Source organism: Carcharodon carcharias, chromosome 15 (assembly GCF_017639515.1).
Source record: "Carcharodon carcharias isolate sCarCar2 chromosome 15, sCarCar2.pri, whole genome shotgun sequence".
Taxonomy (NCBI): domain Eukaryota; kingdom Metazoa; phylum Chordata; class Chondrichthyes; order Lamniformes; family Lamnidae; genus Carcharodon; species Carcharodon carcharias.
Genome location: NC_054481.1, coordinates 28,357,759 through 28,377,980, shown reverse-complemented (window position 1 = coordinate 28,377,980; position 20,222 = coordinate 28,357,759). Strand labels below are relative to the sequence as shown.

The following is a 20,222-nucleotide window of genomic DNA, read 5'->3' as shown; positions in this document are numbered from 1 at the left end:
CGTTAGTTCTACAAATCATCGCAGGTTACTTGGGAAATCAGTGTTTGTTGGATATGATTTAATGTTTTTGCTCTGCTTTGAGATGAGATGGATACACTGTGGGGAAGGGAGAAGGTTAATGGGTTGTGGGTCTGAGAATAAGCTGGCACAGAAACTTAATCCATTTATAATTCGAACTTTAAAAAAAATGCTCCTTTAAAAAAATCAGTAAAACCGAACGTCTCACTTTAAATGACTTACTAAAAAGGGAATAAAAGAAGGATCCAGGAAGGAATGGCCATTATAAGCAGGGCTTCTGATTATAGCAAGAGGGCAGGTTGGTCTGCTCATTCTGAGAGATTCCAGGATTTCTACCAGTGTTCTTGGGGATTTCATTCCATAATTCCCTCCATTTCTTATCAGGGTCACACTGGCACTTAATGCTACATTTATTACATGGATCATGGGCGTTACTGGGAATTTAGGAATCATCCCACCATCTTGTCTGCCTTTCTGTCACTAGTTGCCTTGGTTACATGGAAACACAGACATACCGTTCTTTCTGACCTGCAAGAATGGGAAAATTCATCATTCATACAAAGGTTTGTTTCAAAATATCACTCCATTTTTGAAAGAACTGGCAAGAACAAACAATAAGGACAGGGTCAGGTTTACAGCCCCCACACTCAATATCCTTCAGCACCCAGCGCATACAAATTTGCCAATGGCAAATTTAGATGCAATGTTACCCTATGTGTTAGGTTAGATGAGGTTCCTTTAAACTTATTGTTCTCCTGTGTATTTGGCCCAGTGTTTGCATGTGACATTGTTCAGGATAACAGGTTTACAGTAACCTCAAAATTCCAGCAAAGCACCAAAACGGTGCTTTTAGATTACGAACAATTAACCTGAATCAGTCTAATAACCTGAGGAGAGATCAAGTTTAGCTGCATGTTCCTGACCCTGGCTCATTGACCCCCTCCCCAATCTCTGCCCTAGGCTAACTAACCCCCCTCACTCCCCAATCCCTGACCCATTGTTTTCAAGTAAAAGATAAAAAGTCACCAGGGTACAGACCGAATATATTTGCTGCACTAGATCTGTGTGTAATTGTGGGTCAGGAGACATGACAGTGGGGGAAATGCAGAAAGCCTGAAAGTGGATCAAATATGGAGAGAGGTAAAAACAGAAAATGCAGGAAATACTCAGCAGGTCAGGCAGCATCTCTATTTTGCTATTCTCTGGGGAGGTGATCAGGTTGTAATATTCGAGTTGGCAGACTGTAGAGCAATTGAGTAAGGTTTCAGCTCTCGATCCAGCCACAAGACAAATTGAGGGGGTGCGGGGGGTGGTGGTGGTGGTGGTGGTAGTGGGGGAGTTATAACTGAGGACACAGGGATTACCAAGCGCAGGGGGAGATGACCAGAGCTTGGGGGTACTGGGTCTGGACTGTGTTGCATAGGCAGGTGTCCATTGCTCACTTTAAGCTATTGCTGCAGCTTTTTGGGTTTGGCTCCATGTACGCTCTCCTCCAGTCATCAATCCTGACCAGACATTCCTTCTAGACTAGCTCAGAGTAGGATCTGTAGCCTGGAACTATTCTTGTTTAGCTCGGGTATTAGGGCCGATAGATTTCCCCCTTCCTGATGATGGGAGTGGGAGCAGGAGCAGGAACAGGAACAGTGCATCGACTCTAAAAAAAAAAATTCAACCTATAAAGAGGATTGGAGCTCTCATAAATGGCTCTCATCATTCGACACATTTCCAACCACAGTGGGCAAAGGTTGTGCAGGAGCAGGCAAAACCATCACAGGGGTCGTGGATTGTGCAGACCAGCAACATCAGGGGTGAGGGGGGGGCTGTGTGTCCCTTTTGTGGAGGACCATTCCCCCAGTGAGGGCTGAGCTGCTTTGCGATGAGCCAGACGGTGAGTGATGGAGAAACCGGCATTTCCCTCCAGCTGTGATAATACCACCAGCACCTGCCTGTGGGGAAAAACACACCGACAGTCAGCGAGAGCATCCTATATTCACTTCCCTCGCTCAACAGCTGGGGCACAGTGCAAGGTGCAAGCTTCACATTACTCCACTGAGCCTCAACTCTCCCCCTAACCTCCCATCTCTCTGTCTCTAATTTGATGCTGCACCAGACTTGATGCAATTTCTGACTCCATTGACTCGTTTTTTTCCTGGCCCCCAACTCTCACCTGCCTAATCCACTCTCCTGCCCCTAATCTCCTCCCAGTCCCTTCCACCCCTACTTTCCACCAGCCCCCTCCCCCTCCACTTTCCCAATCAGGAAGGGAAGGTCAAGCTGATTATTTTCACTCCCCAGCTCAAACACATTGGATCCATTTGGTGAGGTTGGCTAACTCAGCACCGATCAGGCACTGAACCCAACTAGGATGGTTCAATATCAAACCACAAGCAGTACCTGCATAATCAGCCCCCATATAACATTGAGGAACACAAGACCCCTTTGCAATGTCTGAAGTAGTTATGATTCCAGGAGCTAACTGGACATGCCTGGGGATATCTGGCTGCTTGACCTCTGGCCCAAATAACTTAGCAACAAAAGAATGGTTGGTAGTCAGCACAAGGGAAGCCTGATGGGGGTAAGGCGTCAGGGAACATTCAATAGAATCCTGCTCTGTGGATATCCCAGTAACTTCATTGATCTCTGAGCCCCATACCTGTGCAATGGTGGCACGCTGTCAGTCGTTTTCAAGCTACTGCGAGTTGAGACTACATTGAAGCTGTCGGAACAGTCACACGACACATGCAGGTAGTATTTGTCGTGACGATTCTCCACCACCACAATCAGTCCTGCCCAGCCGTGGGTCAAGTAATAACAGGTCATCCCCTCACGACCCTGTTCAAAGGCAAAGGGGTCAGAGGTCACATTAACCTTCCAGCAAATATTCAACAGTGCAAACTTGATTGTATGAGGTTTTAGTTTGAAGAACGAGTGAAAGCTCAAACTATAGAGCACAGACAATAAAAGAAAATAACTTTTATTTCCACAGTGCCTTTCACAACCTCAGTATGTCCCAAGTGCACCACATCCAATGAAGTGCCTTTGAGGTGTAAGCTGTAATGTAGGCCCAAGATACAGGCTGGGATTTTCCTGATCTGTGTGGGTCAGAGACTGTGACTTCATGTGACACTGTGAATGACCAGAATGTCTCCCACTTACAGTGTGCTCTCCTACCTCATGCCTCTCCCCTTTGTGCTCAGTTAGCAGAATGACTGCATCGGCCAGTGTTGTTGGCTGAGTGTTGATCTGTTCCACCATGACGGGTTTGGAGCTGTACACGGCCAAGATATGTCCAGGGAACTCCGGGGTACATCGGCTACTGCTGGTAGGGCTTGAAACACCTAGGAACAAGGGTCCATGAGTGAAGTCATTGTACGTCATTGATGGAGCTTAATGAGATGCTGCTACAAACATGACCTTAACAACGCCACAGCCACATATAAAGAAACCTTCACTGATGAGAGATGTTGGTTAAGGGATAAATATTGGCCAGGGTACCAGGGTAACTCCCTTGCTCTTCTTCCAATAGTGACAATGGCATCTTTTCCATGGACCTGAACAAGCAAACAAGACCACAGTCTAATATCTCATCCAAAATAGAATGCAGCTCTGTCTCTGTACTGGCACTGAAGTGTCAATCTACATTATGTGCTCAAGTGCCTGGAGTGGAACTTGAATCCAAGAGCTTCTGTCTCAGAGGTGGGGGAGCTCCCACTGAGCGAGGGCTGACAATTAGCACTGGGGTGGAGGGGGGAAATCAGGAAGAAGCCATGATGATTCCTTGCTGTGGAGACATTCTGTTAACAGAGAGACAGAAACACACTGGGTTTGAGGTCTGCTGAAACTGACAGGTGAGGAGACAGTAAACCACACTGCTACTCAATAGTGACTCTCCAGGCACTTTGCAGTAACTTTCAAAATGTTAAATCGCAGAGATTATAGACCATCTGATATTAATATATGTTTATTTTTATAAGCCACATCAACGGGGGTGTCAGATATTACATGAGGAGTAGTACGGTGGTGGCACAGTGTTATTGTATCAGTCAGCATGTTAGATGCTACAGAGGTGGAGGTTAATGCTAAATTAAAAAGCAGAACCGCCAAGGTAATAATCTCGGGATCGCTACTTGAGCCACAAGCAAACTGGCATAGGGTAAATAAAGTCAAGGAGTTAAATGTGTGGCTCAGAGGTTGGTGTGCGAGGAATGGGTTTCAGTTCATGGGGCACTGGCACCAGAAATGGGGTAGTTTTGGTGGGACAGGCTTCACTTGAACTGCACTGGGACCAGTGTCCTGGCGAATCAAATAACTAGGACTGTAGAGAGGGCTTTAAACTAAACAGAAGGGGGGAGCGTTCTGGAAAGGGGATACGTAGGCTTACAAAGCAAAACGACATGGCAGCCTTGCAGGTCAGCTAGTTAGGTAATGATACCCAGAGTGTGACAGGAAGGGGCAGAGTGTACAAACATAAGAAAATAGCAGCAAATAGGGTCAAAGGGGGAACAAATGGTTAAAAAGGCAAAATTAATGGCCCTTCACTTAAATGCACATCGTATTCAGAACAAAATGAATGAATTAATGGCACAAACAAAGGTTAATGGGTATGATCTTATTGCCATTACGGCTATACAAGGAGATCAAAGCTGGGAACTAAATATTCAGGGGTATGAGACTTTTTGAAAGGACAGGCAGGAAGGAAAGGGTGGAGGGTAGCTTTGTTAGTACGAGATGGAATAAGTATGATAGCAAGAAAGGATCTTGGATCGGAAGATGTAGAATCCATATGGGTGGAGGTAAGAAATAACAAGGGGAAGATGACACTGGTGGGAGGACCCTATAGGCCCCCTGACAGCAGTTGTACTGTAGGACAGAGAATAAATCAGGAGATAATGAGAGCATGTAAAAAAGGCAGTACATTAATCATGGGTGACTTTAACCTTCATGTAGATTGGGAAAAGCAAATTGGCAGAGGTAGACACGAGTAAGAAATCCTACAGTGTATTTGCGACAGTTTCTTAGAACAATATATTGTGAATCCAACCAGGGATCAGGCTATTTTGGATCTGGTAATGTGTAATGAGGCAGGTTTAATAAATGATCTCAGAGTAAAAGATCCTCTAGGAAACAGTGATTATAATATGGAAGAATTTAGCATTCAGTTTGAGACTGAGGAACTTGGGTCGGAAACAACTGTGCTAAACTTCAATAAGGGTAATTATAATGGAATGAGGGCAGAGTTGGCTGGAGTGGACTGGGAAAGGAGTTTAGCAGAAAAGATGGTTGATGAACAATGGCAGCTGTTTAAGAAAATAGTTTATGACTCTCACCAAAGGTACATCCCAGTGAGGAAGAAGGATTCTAGGAAGGGGATAAACCAACCATGGTTAACCAAGGAAGTTAAGGACAGTATCAAATTGAAAAAAAAAACATACAATGTGGCAAGAATTAATGGTAAGCCAGAGGATGGGAAAGTTTTAAAAACCAACAAAAGATGACCAAAAAAATAAAGAGGGAGAAAATAAACTTTAAAGGTAAACTAGCAAGTAATATAAGAACAGACAGGAAGACTTTAAATATATAAAAGGAAGAGAGAGGACAAACTGAACATTGGCCCCTTAGAGAATGAGGCTGGGGAAATAATAATGGGGAACCAGGAAATGGCAGAGGAGTTGAATAAATACTTTGCTTCAGTCTTCACGGCAGAAGATACTAATAGCATTCCAAAAATACTAAATAATCAAGGGGGAAAAGTGGGGGGAGGGGTGGGGGGGGAAGGAAATAAATACAATAACTATCACTAGAGGAAAAAGTACAAGAGAAACTAATAGGGCTAAAGGCCGATAATGACCCCTGGACCTGATGGGCTGCATTCTAGGATATTAAGGGAAGTAACTACAGTGATAGTGGATGCACTGGTAGTAATCTTCCAAGAATCCTTAGATTCTGGAAAAGTCCCAGAGGATTGGAGAGCGGCCAATGTAACACCCTTATTCAAAAAGGGAGACAAATATTAGGTAACTATAGGCCAGTTAGCTTAATATCTGTCATTGGGAAAATGTTGGAGTTGATTATGAAGGATGTAATAGCAGAGCATTTAGAAATACATAATCTAATCAAGCAGAGTCAGCATGGCTTCATGAAGGGGAAATTAAATTTATTAGAATTCTTTGAGGAGGTAACAAGCAGGATAGATAAAGGGGAACCAGTAGATGTAATATATTTGGATTTCCAAAAGGCATTTGATAAGATACCACACATAAGGCTACTTAATAAGATGAGAGCCCATGGTATTGGGGTAGTGTATTAGCATGGATAGAGGATTGGCTAACTAATAGAAGACAGATAGTTGGGATAAGTGGGGGGGCATTTTCAGGATGGCAACCTGTAACTAGTAGAGTGCCACAGGGATCAGTGCTGGGGTCTCAACCATTTACAATATATATTAATGACTTAGATGAGGGATGTGAATGTACTATCGCCAAGTTTGCGGATGACACAAAAAATAGGTGGGAAGGCAAGTGGTGAGGAATGACACAGAGTCTACAGAGGGATATGGACAGGTTAAGTGAGTGGGCAAAAATGTGGCAGATGGAGTACAATATGGGAAAGTGTGACGTTATGTGCTTTGGCAGGAAGAATAGAGGCGCTGAATATTGTTTAAATGGAGAAAGACTGCAGAAGGCTGCAGCACAGAGGAATTTGGGAGTCCTTGTGCATGAATCTCAAAAAGCTAACATACAAGTTCAACAGGTTTTATTAAGGCGGGGTGGGGGGGTCATGTCTGACCACTTTGATTGAATTTTTCGAAGAGGTGACCAGATTTGTAGATGAGGGTAATGCATTTGACGTAGTCTACTTGGACTTCAGAAAGGCTTTTGATAAGGGCCCGCATGGGAGACTGATAACGAAGGTAAGAGCCCATGGGATCCAAGGCATTTTGGCAAATTGGATCCAGAATTGGCTGAGTGGCAGGAAGCAGAAGTTGATGGTCAAGGGGTGTTTTTGTGACTGGATGCCTGTGTCCAGTGGGGTTCTACAGGGATCGGTGTTGGGTCCCTTGCTGTTTGTGGTATATATAAATAATTTAGACTTGAATATAGGAGGGTTGATCAGTAAGTTCACGGATGACATGAAAATTGGTGGGGTGATAAATAATGAGGAGGACAGCCTTAGATTACAGGAGGATATAGGCGGGTTGGTCAGATGAGCTGATCAGTGGCAAATGGAATTTAATCCGGATAAGTGCGAGGTGATGCACTTGAGCAGGACAAACAAGGCACCAGAATACACGATGAATGGTAGGACCCTGGGAAGTACCAAGGATCAGAGGGATCTTGGTGTGCATGTCCACCGGTCCCTTAAGGTAGCGGGACAGGTAGATAAGGTGGTTAAGAAGGCATATGGAATACTTGCCTTTATTAGCCGGGGCATAGAATATAAGAGCAGGGAGGTTATGCTGGAACTGTATAAAATGCTGGTTAGGCCACAGCTAGAATATTGCGTGCAGTTCTGGAATCCGCATTATAGGAAGGATGTGATTGTACTAGAGAGAGTGCAGAAGAGATTTACCAGGATGTTGCCAGGGCTGGAGAGTTTTAGTTATGAGGAGAGATTGGATAGACTGGGGTTATTTTCCTTGGATTAGAGGAGATTGAGTGGGGCATGATTGAGTGTATAAAATTATGAGGGGCATAGATAGGGTAGATAGGAAGGAACATTTCCCCTTGGTGGAGGAATCAATAACCAGGGGGCATAGATTTAAGGTAAGGGGCAGGAGGTTTAGAGGGGATGTGAGGAAGAATTTTTTCACCCAGAGGGTGGTGGGAATCTGGAACTCACTGCCTGAAAGGATGGCAGAGGCAGAAACCCTCATAACATTTAAGAAGTATTTGGATGTGCACTTGTTATGCCATTGCATACAAGTCTATGGGCCTAGTGCTGGAAAATGGGATTAGAATAGTTAGGTACTTGTTTGAGTAGCGCAGGCTCGATGGACCAAAGGGCCTTTTTCTATGACTCTAGGTAATAGGGAAGGCAAATGGAACGTTGGCCTTTATTTCTAAGGGAATGGAGTATAAAAGTAGGGAAGTCTTGCTAAAACTATACAAGGCACTAGTTAGACCACACCTAGAATAACTGTGAACAATTTTGGTCCCCTTATTTAAGGAAAGGTATACTGGCATTGGAGGCCGTCCAGACAAGGTTCACTAGGTTGATCCTAGGTATGGAGGGATTTTCTTATGAAGAGAGGTTGAGTAGATTGGGCCTGTACTCATTGGAGTTTAGATGAGAGGTGACCTTATTGAAACATATAAGATTCTTAGAGGGCTTGACAGGGTAGATGCTGGGAGGTTGTTTCTCTTTGTGGGAGAGTCTAGGACCAGAGGACATAATCTCAGAGTAAGGGGGCACCCATTTAAGACAGAGATGAGGACAAATTTCTTCTCTCAGAGGGTAGTCAATCTGTGGAATTCTTTACCGCAGAGGGCTGTAGAGGCTGGGTTGTTAAGTATATTCAAGGCTGAGATAGACAGATTTTTAATCAATAAGGGAATCAAGGGTTATGGGGAAAAGGCAGGAAAGTGGATGAGGATTATCAGATCAGCATGATCTCAATGAATGGCAGAGCAGACTCGATGGGCTGAATGGCCTGCTTCTGCTCCTTCGTCTTATGGTCCTAATGCTGTAAAGTGAAAGTTGAGGGAGACTGGGGGCAGGATTATTATGATGTTCAGGAAAAGGCTAAAGTTGATACAACCAGGGATGGCAATGATACAAAATGTCCCCTGCACTGAATACTCCCCTTGGATCATACTCTCCTTTTGGCACCAGCAAGTTCAGAAACATGTAGGGTGCAGAATCCTGCACGTCAAATATAAAATATGTGTACAAATCAAACTTTTTCAGACTCACTCTTAACCTTCCTTCTGCTGGTTAAGTGTTTGCCTGGGTGGACACTAAAGTGCCAGCCGTAATTTCTGTTGCCTGCCCTATTGTATGGTATCTTAGAGGGGATGTTTGTGCCAGTGGGATGGGTGGTGGGTGGGGAGTGGGGGTGGTGTTTGGATGGTAGCCGGTCCTGATATTACCCTTATCTTCATCTCTTCCCTTTTCACTCATCAAGTTCAGACCAATGTTCCTGCCATGGGGCTCACTCAAGGACAGGTATCTAATATTCTAATGTTACAGTGATCAGACCAGTAACTCCACACAAAGTTCAGATGTTGGTTGGTGGAGTGGGTAGACAGCTCCTGGTTTCCTAATCCTTACCTGTTACTGGCGATAGTGATGGTGAGGGTGATGGTATGCCAGACATTGACATTTGCCAGTGGTTAAATGCGCAGCATACGACTGCGTACTCTCCCGGCTCCAGTATCACATCGCAGCCCACAAATTTCTTCACTGCTCGCTTGCTGTGCGCCATCAGTTTGCCCAGGGTCAGCTTGTTACCATTGGAGAAGGAGGCTCGAAACACCATGATACACAGATCCAGCAAATGGCTGTCTGACGTGTCTGATCGTCTATGATACAAATGGCAAGAATCAACGGGCAAGTAGCCACAAACGCATCATACAACACATGTAAAGGGACCTAATGAGAACACAGAGCTTGCTTGAGCAAAGCAAGTTTCTATTATTAATACAAAAACATAGGGAGGTTCCTGTAATGTTTCCCTGTGGCAAAATTACTAGGAACTGGGTCTTCACTTAATTTATAGCCTGGAGGGGTTGAAAAGGCTGGATACATCTATTATTTTCCACACTGCAGGCTCTGCCCACACTTTTAGTCTTGCATGCAGTCAGGCAAATGTCATAGTCCCCAAAACTTTCTATTAAGTCAGATCAGCTATGATCTAAGTGAATAGCAAAACAGGCTCGAGAAGTTGAATGGCTTCCTCTTGTTCCAATGAATCCAGGTGATTGGTGGGCTGACACTCATATCAGTAGCACAATACCAGGTACTCCTAGTAGCAAGCCTAATAATACTAAGGATGACATCATAGCTTTATTCAGTTTGCCAGAAACACTAAATTGTTATGTAAACTGATACAATGTTGTTGCAAACTATGCCCCCAAGATGTCTTTGTGGTAATGGGCAAGTGTCTTTCAACTTGGTTGCCTCTTGTATAAGAAAAAAAGTTTTATATTCACCTTTGGCAATGTTATGGGAGTTTTTTTTGAAAAAATAGTTTTATTCTTACAAAATAATGGTGGAGGAAGCTATCAAAGGCAGATGATTTCTCTGATGATCCTTTTCACAATGCAACAATGCTACTTTGTAAATCGGATCAATGAGAAAGGAATGATCAATTACTCTCATTTACAATATCTGTGAAAAGGATATACAAGAGTGTGGAAAAAGATGAGTTACAGATTACAACAAAAGGAGGAGGTAAGGAGAGAAATCGGTCTGTGTTTAATGGTAACCTTTTGCTGATTTTCTTACCTGCTTCCTTCCTGAAACAGTTGAAACTCCAGCACGGTGAGATCGAGCACAGTCAGTGCAGTTACAGTTATTGGTCCGTTGGTCCGATTTGGAAACATCCCCATAAGTCTGACTTCATGCCAATCGGATTTAATTTTACAAATGTCGACAGAATCAAAATACCTGAAAAATTATAATATATTATTGGGGCAAGGCTGAAAAAATATTCCACCAATGTCTTTGCCCTCCATTTTGGAAGATGCTGAATCATTACACCATGATCAACAAATCACCAGTATTTCACCTGTGGCCACTACTCAGAGCTAATGTCTTGGCAGGTGTGTTCATAAGCTTTTTAATCATTGGGATAGGGAGAAGAGGTGAGCAAATCACAGCCAGGCCTGATCTTGTTCTCAGCTGAAACATGCACGTCCAGCAGCTTTCCCTAGATAACGTTCAGGAATCGGAACCTTGAATGGTCTATAGACCAGGAATCAAACCTGGGACAGTGAATAAGTTTCCTGAATTATAAGGGAGTCTGGGGAGTTTATAGAAAGGACTAAAGATGTTGGCATTCAACTTCCCAACCTTCAACTGGAGGAAGTTCTGGCTAATCCAAGACTGGATGGTTAGACAAGAAAGTGGCAGTAGAGGGGAGAGAGATGATGGAGAAGCAGAACTGGACATTATCAGCATAAAGGAGCAGACCACACCCACTTTGGATGATGCTGTCACAGGGATGTTACGAGGTGAAGGACAGGGAATTTTCCTATTGCACCAGTCAACATTTCCCGCTTAACCAGTATTGTACTACAAACATAACACACAATCTGGCTATTCATTCATCTGTTGTTTGTGGGGCCTTGCTGTGTGTAAAACCTGTCATCCCCATTTCCTCCTTCTAGCAACTGGGTGTGAGGGGGACAAAAAACACAAAAAAGTAAACATATCAAATTACTGTAACTAATATTTGCCAATAGTTTATCAGACTACTTAGCAGAAGGGATGATGAGGATATTATTGAATGTACATATATACCGAGGTTAATGAAGCGCATAATACAGGGCTGACTTTGGCTCTGCTCCAAGAGTTTTGACAAATAGAATGCCCGGGTTTTCACATTTATTTATTTGACTTTATTGATGCCAACTTAAAATATTGCCGCTTAATGATGCTTGCAGATCAAACACAAATTTTACATGATAGATGTTTAAAATATCTATTTTTGCAGTCTGTGTGTGCACATTCCCAATCAACAGCAATGGAGCAGAATGTGATGATATGTTTTAAACTGACAACTTGGTATAGACAGGGCAAAACAAAGGTGGACGCTACCTATAAACTATGCACTTCAAGTTTCTGACCAGATTAGGTAAACCGTCTGCTGAGATCTTTAACTGTTCTCCTCTCAATCAAGTCTCCTGCTTATATACTCAACTTTCCCTGAGATGTATTCTTGTCAATTCTCCCTCACTGAAATTCTTTCCCCCCACCTCACGCCATGCCAACATGCTGAGGTGGTCAGCCAGTCACCATTCCCTTTTCCATGTCCCCCCATTCAGAGGTAATTAACTCCCCTCACTCTTCCTAATTCTGCTTCACCTGTAAATGGCATTGATCTTTACTCTCAGTGTGCACTACAGCAAACCAAGTTATTTATATCGCCCCCTCAAAAGGGTAAAACGACACAATCTAACTGCTACAGTATTCCCCTGTAAATAACTTTTACAATACACAGTATTTCTTTTCTCACTGCCAAGACTTGTATTTATCGCCCACTTTCAAAAATAACTGGTGATCATAATTAAATTAATCATAGATTCTGAGCTTGTTGGAAAATAGATCCTCCCTCAAGCTTTACAAACAATTGACGAAATTGGTAACATCCACATCAGGTTGAGCTTGGTAAGATTTTTGTCCTAGCAAAACGCTTTCAAAGAAAAATACTTACTGCTAATGACGGAATTAAAGGAACCTCTTCAAAGCTAAATCTAGATACAAGTTTCCAAACTTAGGGCTGTGCAGGAGTTCAAACATAAACTGAGTCCAAGAAACCTGAATTGCTTAGGAGTAACATTAAAGGCAGCAGGTAATTTAAAGGAGACTGCAATGTCCATGTTCAGGGTTGTTTCTGACCTATTTTAAATTATTTTTTGCCCCTGCTGAGACTTGCCTTCTCCCCATTGACCAACAATGTGGTCTGCCTGTAAGGAATGGCCCAAATGATTTTATTTCCCCTCAGTACCACGACATCAATGTGTTGCTCAATGGGAATGCTCTAAGATGATGTACTTTTGTATCTGTAGACAAAATCCTGTCCTTTTTGTCTGTTTAGGAGCTGCCTTGAAGTTGCTCTAACTTATTTCAATTTCATCTTTGAACAGCCACTGGCAAGGGATAACTCTCAGCCCATATGTCTGGATTGGATTCGTGCCCAGATTTCAGCATTACAGCGTTCCAGCCCAGTGAGCTGCATTGAGGTCATACATAAACCAGCAGAAGCTTCCATTACTTGTAAATCACTTCTACTCCACAACCAGCCTATTTAATTTCATCGTGTTCCAAAGCATGCATTCTATTAAGCAGTATCATTTGCAAAATGTGTAGTTCTAGTTGCCTAGGAGTGTGCTATAGAGGATGATGGCTCATTACCAAGGAGTCTAGCCGACGTCAGAAACCACAGCAAAGCTTATACAACTTCAGAGGGTGAATGCAAAAAATAAATTGTTTTGTCTCTGGTTCTGCTGTTTTGAGTGTCCCTCCAGCACACAGTGCCTGACTGAGAAAAAAGACAAGTAAACTGTATCCAAATAGTCCTCAAAACAACATAATTGAAAGAATAAAATATGGTTAGAGAACTCCCTGTCTGGGCTCTGCCAATCACCTCACCTGGTCAGCACATGGGCTTTACTCACTGCATCCCTTACAGTGGAAGCCCAGACAGGTAATGTGCAGGGCAGAATACTGGGCGAAAGAATCCTCATTCTATCACCAATACCAATTGGGCTGGTCATAATACTCATGCACAGATTACAACCTTTCAACAGGTGTGAGTTAAAGAAGGGTGGTTTTTAAACACACCTGTTACTGTCACTCAGGAATATAAATGTTATTTTCACTCCTGCCCCCAATGCTTTGTAGTGTTGCAGCATTTCCTCTTCTAGTTATGTCAGGAATTCCCATAGGAACACATGGTAGAAGCTAGGAAGAAATAAAGCATTAAAGGATACAAACTCAAGGTTATATGAAGAAGCTTGGAAGAGGACCAAAGACTGAAAAGAATGTTTTGCTGAAGGTGTGTGATACTGGTAATAAGTCAATGGGAGTTGTGGAAATATAAGATGTAAATGTAATTTATCTGGATTTTCAAAAGGCCTTTGATAAGCTGCCCCATAATAGACTGGTGAATAGGTCAGAGAAGTGAAGTCAGGGGCCAAGTGGCAGAATGGATTGCTAGCTGGCTTCAAGTCAGAAAGCAGAGAGTGGGAATAAAGGGTAGCTTTCAGTGGTGCAGAAAGTGGGAAGTGATGTTCCACAAGGATCAGTGCTGGGACTACTGTTATTCACAATTTACATCAATGATTTGGACTTTTGAATCAAAGGCACAATTTCTAAATTTCTGAATGACATCAAATTGGGGGGATAGTCAATATTGAGGAGAACTGCAACAAGTTACAGGTGGACATTAATAAGCTTGCAGAATGGGAAAATAATGGATAAATGAAGTTCAACACAGATAAATGTGAGGTGGCATATTTTGGTTGGAAAAATAGGGAGGTCATTTATTAAAAACAAAAAAACTGCGGATGCTGGAAATCCAAAACAAAAACAGAATTACCTGGAAAAACTCAGCAGGTCTGGCAGCATCGGCAGAGAAGAAAAGAGTTGACGTTTCGAGTCCTCATGACCCTTCGACAGAACTTGAGTTCGAGTCCAAGAAAGAGTTGAAAAAAAGCTGGTTTAAGGTGTTGGGGGGTGGGGGGAGAGAGAAGAGAGAGAGAGAGAGAGAGAGAGAGAGAGAAGTGGAGGGGGGTGGTGTGGTTGTAGGCAAAAGCAGTGATAGAAGCAGATCATCAAAAGATGTCATAAACAACAGGACAAAAGAACACATAGGTATTAAAGTTGGTGATATTATCTAAACGAATGTGCTAATTAAGAATGGATGGTAGGGCACTCAAGGTATAGCTCTAGTGGGGGAGGGGGGAGCATAAAAGATTTAAAATATTTAAAAATAATGGAAATAGGTGGGAAAAGAAAAATCTATATAATTTATTGGAAAAAAACAAAAGGAAGGGGGAAACAGAAAGGGGGTGGGGATGGAGGGGGGAGCTCAAGACCTAAAGTTGTTGAATTCAATATTCAGTCCGGAAAGCTGTAAAGTGCCTAGTCGGAAGATGAGGTGTTGTTCCTCCAGTTTGCGTTGGGCTTCACTGGAACAATGCAGCAAGCCAAGGACAGACGTGTGGGCAAGAGAGCAGGGTGGAGTGTTAAAATGGCAAGCGACAGGGAGGTTTGGGTCATTCTTGCGGACAGACCGCAGGTGTTCTGCAAAGTGGTCGCCCAGTTTACGTTTGGTCTCTCCAATGTAGAGGAGACCACATTGGGAGCAATGATTGCAGTAGACTAAGTTGGGGGAGATGCAAGTGAAATGCTGCTTCACTTGAAAAGAGTGTTTGGGCCCTTGGACAGTGAGGAGAGAGGAAGTGAAGGGGCAGGTGTTGCATCTTTTGCGTGGGCATGGGGTGGTGCCATAGGAGGGGGTTGAGGAGTAGGGGGTGATGGAGGAGTGGACCAGGGTGTCCCGGAGGGAGCAATCCCTACGGAATGCCGATAGAGGGGGTGAAGGGAAGATGTGTTTGGTGGTGGCATCATGCTGGATGATGCCAAACGTAAACTGGGCGACCGCTTTGCAGAACACCTGCGGTCTGTCCGCAAGAATGACCCAAACCTCCCTGTCGCTTGCCATTTTAACACTCCACCCTGCTCTCTTGTCCACATGTCTGTCCTTGGTTTGCTGCATTGTTCCAGTGAAGCCCAACGCAAACTGGAGGAACAACACCTCATCTTCCGACTAGGCACTTTACAGCTTTCCGGACTGAATATTGAATTCAACAACTTTAGGTCTTGAGCTCCCCCCTCCATCCCCACCCCCTTTCTGTTTCCCCCCTTCCTTTTGTTTTTTTCCAATAAATTATATAGATTTTTCTTTTCCCACCTATTTCCATTATTTTTAAATATTTTAAATCTTTTATGCTCCCCCCACCCCCACTCAAGGTCGAGCTATACCTTGAGTGCCCTACCATCCATTCTTAATTAGCACATTCGTTTAGATAATATCACCAACTTTAACACCTATGTGTTCTTTTGTCCTGTTGTTTATGACATCTTTTGATAATCTGCTTCTATCACTGCTTTTGCCTACAACCACACCACCCCCCTTCACTTCTCTCTCTCTCTGCTCCCCCACCCCCCCCCCCCCCCCCCCCCCCCCCGCCAACGTCTTAAACCAGCTTATATTTCAACTCTTTCTTGGACTCGAACTCAAGTTCTGTCGAAGGGTCATGAGGACTCAAAACATCAACTCTTTTCTTCTTCGCCGATGCTGCCAGACCTGCTGAGGTCATTTATTAGTTGTGCAAGTTTAGGTCGGGTACAGGAACAAAGGGATCTCAGAATACAAATACACCAATCACTAAAATTGCACCACAGGTTGGCAATGCCATATAAAAAAACAGGCATTAGGTGTTATTGCTAGAGGGGTAAAATGGAAAAGTAGAGAAATTATGCTAAACCTGTATTGAACCTTGGTTAGACCTCACACTGCATGCAGTTCTGGTCACCACATTATAAAAAGGATAAAGTGACATTGGAGAGGGTGCAGAAAAGATTTACAAAAATGATGCCAGAAACACGTGGATATACATATCAGGAATGGACTGATGGGCTGGGTCTCTTCTCTCTTGAAAAAAGACTGAAGAGTAATCTAACAGGTCTTTAAAATTATGGAAGGTTTTGATAGAGCAGATACAGAGAGAATGTTTCCTCTTGTGAAGAACAGCATAACTCGAGGCCATGAAACTAAGATAGTCACCAAGTAATCAATCAGAATTTAAAAGAAGCTACTTCACTCAAAGAATAGCAAACTCACTGCCACAGGCAGTGATTGAGGCTTATAAGTATATTGATGCATTTAAGGGGAATCTGGACAAGCATATGAGGGAAAAGGGAATAGATGGTTACTATGATAGATTTAGATGAAAAAATGACGGAAGGAGGCTCGAGTGGAGCATAAAAACCAGCATGGACTGGTTGGGCTGAATGACCTGTTTCTGTGCCGTATATTCTTTGTAAAATAAAGCAGATTATCACAGTACGGTAAAGAGCAAAACATGGCTCCAACTTTTCACATAAAGACTGTCCTCTTACTTGATAAAGTCGGTGTATTCCATCCAGAACACGCCCTCACTGCTCCCATGTGCCATCAGCTCATGTCGCAAGTGTTGTGGCCAGTGCGGCCAATCATCTGACCAGTTCCCACTCCACGAAAAGCGGCCCCATGGGTTCCGCAATCTCAAAAGTCTGAGCAGAAATAGGAACATTGATGAAAACACTATTTTCCTCTTTCCCAAAGATCAAATGAACTGAGCCTGCTATTCCAAGGATTCTGTTTAATGTAGCTCTCCATGACATGCATCCTTCTAAATGCCTGCCATACCCACACAATCTCCAAAGTCTAAACTGGGACAAGGTTCTTTGCACAGGAAAACACCTCAAAGGGCTGCTTGTAGATTGTGAAGGTTACTGGTAGGCTGTAAAAACTGTTAACACAATTTAATTTAATAAGTTACAGTGCTGATCCAGCCTCAGCCCTAAATCTAACTGACCAGGTTCAGACTAGGACAGCAACAATCACATACCTTTATATAGCATATGGTGCAGTAACAAAAATCAGGGATGCACAAGAAGCCAGAGTTGGAGAACCACAGAGATTTTGGAGGTTTGAGGAGGTTGCAGAGGTTCTATGAAGTGGTTAGGTTTGGTAGGGATAAAATGTGCAAGATCGTAAAGTGCCTGTTCCTTACCGAGGGGCCTCAGAGCATTTAAACTGGTTTTGGGGATTGTTACACCACAGTAGGGAGAAAGTTTTACTTTGTGTTCTCTTACCTGTAACCTTGTACATCTCTGACATCAAGTATGGAATATGCATGGCGGGGCCTCAGGCCCATGGTTTCGTATGTTGTGTCGTCTACTTTCATGTTTCCACCTCCACAGGAAGCACCCATCAAAAACCTAAACATTTGAGAAAAGTGAAGGTTACACACTTCAATAGATACATTCAGGCAAAAGTGTGCATGGATGGTCAGCACAAGTTGAGATAATATTTTTAAAAAGACTTTAGGACTGAAAGACCTCAATGCCGATCTGGATTTATCCTGTTGGTGGGACTGGGTAGCCCACGAGATTACCCTGTTTGAGAGGCTAGGAAACCCATTTTGCTGACAGGGATGGAGGGGCCACTCTGTTGGGAAAGTGCAAGGAAATAAGACTAATTGGATAGGTCTATCAAAGAGACAGCATACACATGATGGGCCAAATGGCCTTTCTGTGTTTTATCATACTTTTCTGCAACTGCTTCAATTCCTGGAAAGTGCAGCAACATGATAGTTTCAGCATTTGACCAAAAATATATATACACTATTCAATTAAGCATATTAAGGCCAAATTTTAGTTGACACTGGTAAGTCAGCAGTAGATGACAGTGCTGTCATGGTAATCAGTGCTGTAAATGATAGTACCCAAAGTGATAACCTGATTTAATATATGATTGACTCAAATCTCTGCTGCTGATGATTTGAGATGGCCAATGCCTCTAACCATCTATTTTTATTTAACAATGCATTTCTCTGCTGATTGATTACATTACATGCAATGTATTGCTGAAAAAAAGAGACATGCTGTTGAAGCTTTTTGTCCTTCACTCATCAGGGCAGATTCACAAGAATACCAAAATTTCAAGGGGAACAACGATTTATACTGCATGAGAAAAGGAGACATGCTAATTCAAACCAAACAAGTGTGTGTGTGCATGTATGTGGATACTCATTACAATAAAGTCCTGCCATTCACAACTCCCTTTTTCATGAATTTGCTTATCTGCACAAAGTTCTTGTGCAGCAAATTGCCCAATGCAGGCCCAAATGCTCATGTATTCATGGTTTAAAAAATAAAAAATAGAAGCCAATTTTAGAAAATGCAGAAAAAAAGAAAAACGGCCTAAATGAAGTTAAAAAACAGAAGGTATTTATAATATATTTCCCGCAGTAGAAAGTGTGCTGTGTGTACGTCGTCTGCTGTTGTTTGCACATGGGTGTTCCTTGTTGCAGTGGTTTAATTCCTGATCACAGTCCACCTCCACTCTCAAGTAAACTGCTGTAAGTGACAAATTTTACATTGTTCTTGTTTTATTGTTTTATTAAACAATTTCTCCAGTAAAATTCTCTTTAAATTTATCAAAGACATAGTTTTTATTGCCTTTGATCCTGTATACATGTCAAATTTTAAGATGGCTGGAACCTAATTGATTCCCATTGTAAAGTATGTTCATCGTTTGCGATTTCGCTGTTTGCGAGGTTTTGCGGGACTGTACTGAATTAAAAATACATTGAGGAACTGCAGATTGCTAATTGGTCAAATGCATATTAACATTTATGTGGATTCAAAAACAATCAGTGTAAATCTTTCTTACCCGGCTTCCTTTGAGCTCAGCATTTTGGCCCAAATGAGATCAGTATCAATGGGCTCCTCACGTGGATTCGTTGAACTGACTTGGAGCATCAGGCTCTCACAAGGGGCACCTGTCAGAGTGGCTAATCCTTCAATAGCACGGCCAGCTTGCAGGGCAAAGTAGGAGCCATGTAGCTTAGCTAGAGCTTTCTCGATCAATGCAACCCACAGCTGTTTCCTCTGGGCCTGTTCACAGCAGAAAGACATGGTCAGGTACGCTACACAGACAGCTATCTGAGCATTTGCAACCAACAACAACAACTTGTATTTATACAGCACCTTCAATGTAGTAAAACATCCCAAGATGCTTCATAGTAATGTTAACAAGAATTGTTACCAGACCACATAAAATGACATTAGATCAGGTGCCCAAAAGCTTGGTCAAAGAGACAGGTTTTAAAGAAGAGAATGACAGAGTGGTTTAGGGAAGGAATTCCAGAATTCAGACAGCTGAAGGAATGGCTACCAAACACTTGCAGAAGGCAGCAGCTTTTACCTGTGAAAGTTTAGAATTTACCCAACGTCCAGAACAAGTCAATAAAAATGGTTCCAAAAGTATAAACTCTGTGCATCCTAATATGTGTAAGCTGCCACGATGAGCTGCAAGTGATAAAGCCCCATTTATACATCGAGTCCTATAAACTTGTTCCAGGGTCTGAGGATGACTTTTTACTATGGCAATTGGGAAAGGAACAAAGAGTGTGATGCTGCTGAATAGTACAGGGGAGTTTAGGTTGTTACTGTAGTGACACATCATTTTCTAATGATCGACAAACTGTTGAAGAGCATCTGGCAGTCTCAATAATGAAGAGTGTACTCCACATATACATTAGATTTGATTAGAAGGCATCTTCATTCCTCAGATAGTCCATATTCTCTCCTGTCTGCACTGATTGAGAGAATTGGCCCAAGTGAAATCACGAGATGAAATTCCAGTTATACTGAAGTTGTCTAGCAAATCCCATGGGACAATGCCCATGATAGGCTGAAATTTC

General features: G+C 42.8%; 1 protein-coding gene across 7 annotated transcripts in view; it reads right to left on the bottom strand.

Annotated features, from left to right (window-relative positions):
- Positions 1 to 797: 797 nt before the first annotated feature.
- capn15 (calpain 15) overlaps positions 798 to 20,222 on the bottom strand; it is a 305,123-nt gene continuing 285,698 nt past the window's right edge. For all 7 annotated transcript variants that reach the window (XM_041206519.1, XM_041206518.1, XM_041206515.1 and 4 more), the window contains 8 exons: positions 19,190 to 19,413; positions 17,608 to 17,733; positions 16,870 to 17,022; positions 10,465 to 10,626; positions 9,289 to 9,539; positions 3,190 to 3,356; positions 2,672 to 2,850; positions 798 to 1,964 (listed from right to left, as the gene is read on the bottom strand). In XM_041206519.1, coding sequence (XP_041062453.1) covers positions 1,787 to 1,964; positions 2,672 to 2,850; positions 3,190 to 3,356; positions 9,289 to 9,539; positions 10,465 to 10,626; positions 16,870 to 17,022; positions 17,608 to 17,733; positions 19,190 to 19,413 — 1,440 coding nt within the window. In that variant the 3' untranslated portion in view covers positions 798 to 1,786. The remainder of the gene's footprint in view (positions 1,965 to 2,671; positions 2,851 to 3,189; positions 3,357 to 9,288; positions 9,540 to 10,464; positions 10,627 to 16,869; positions 17,023 to 17,607; positions 17,734 to 19,189; positions 19,414 to 20,222) is intronic.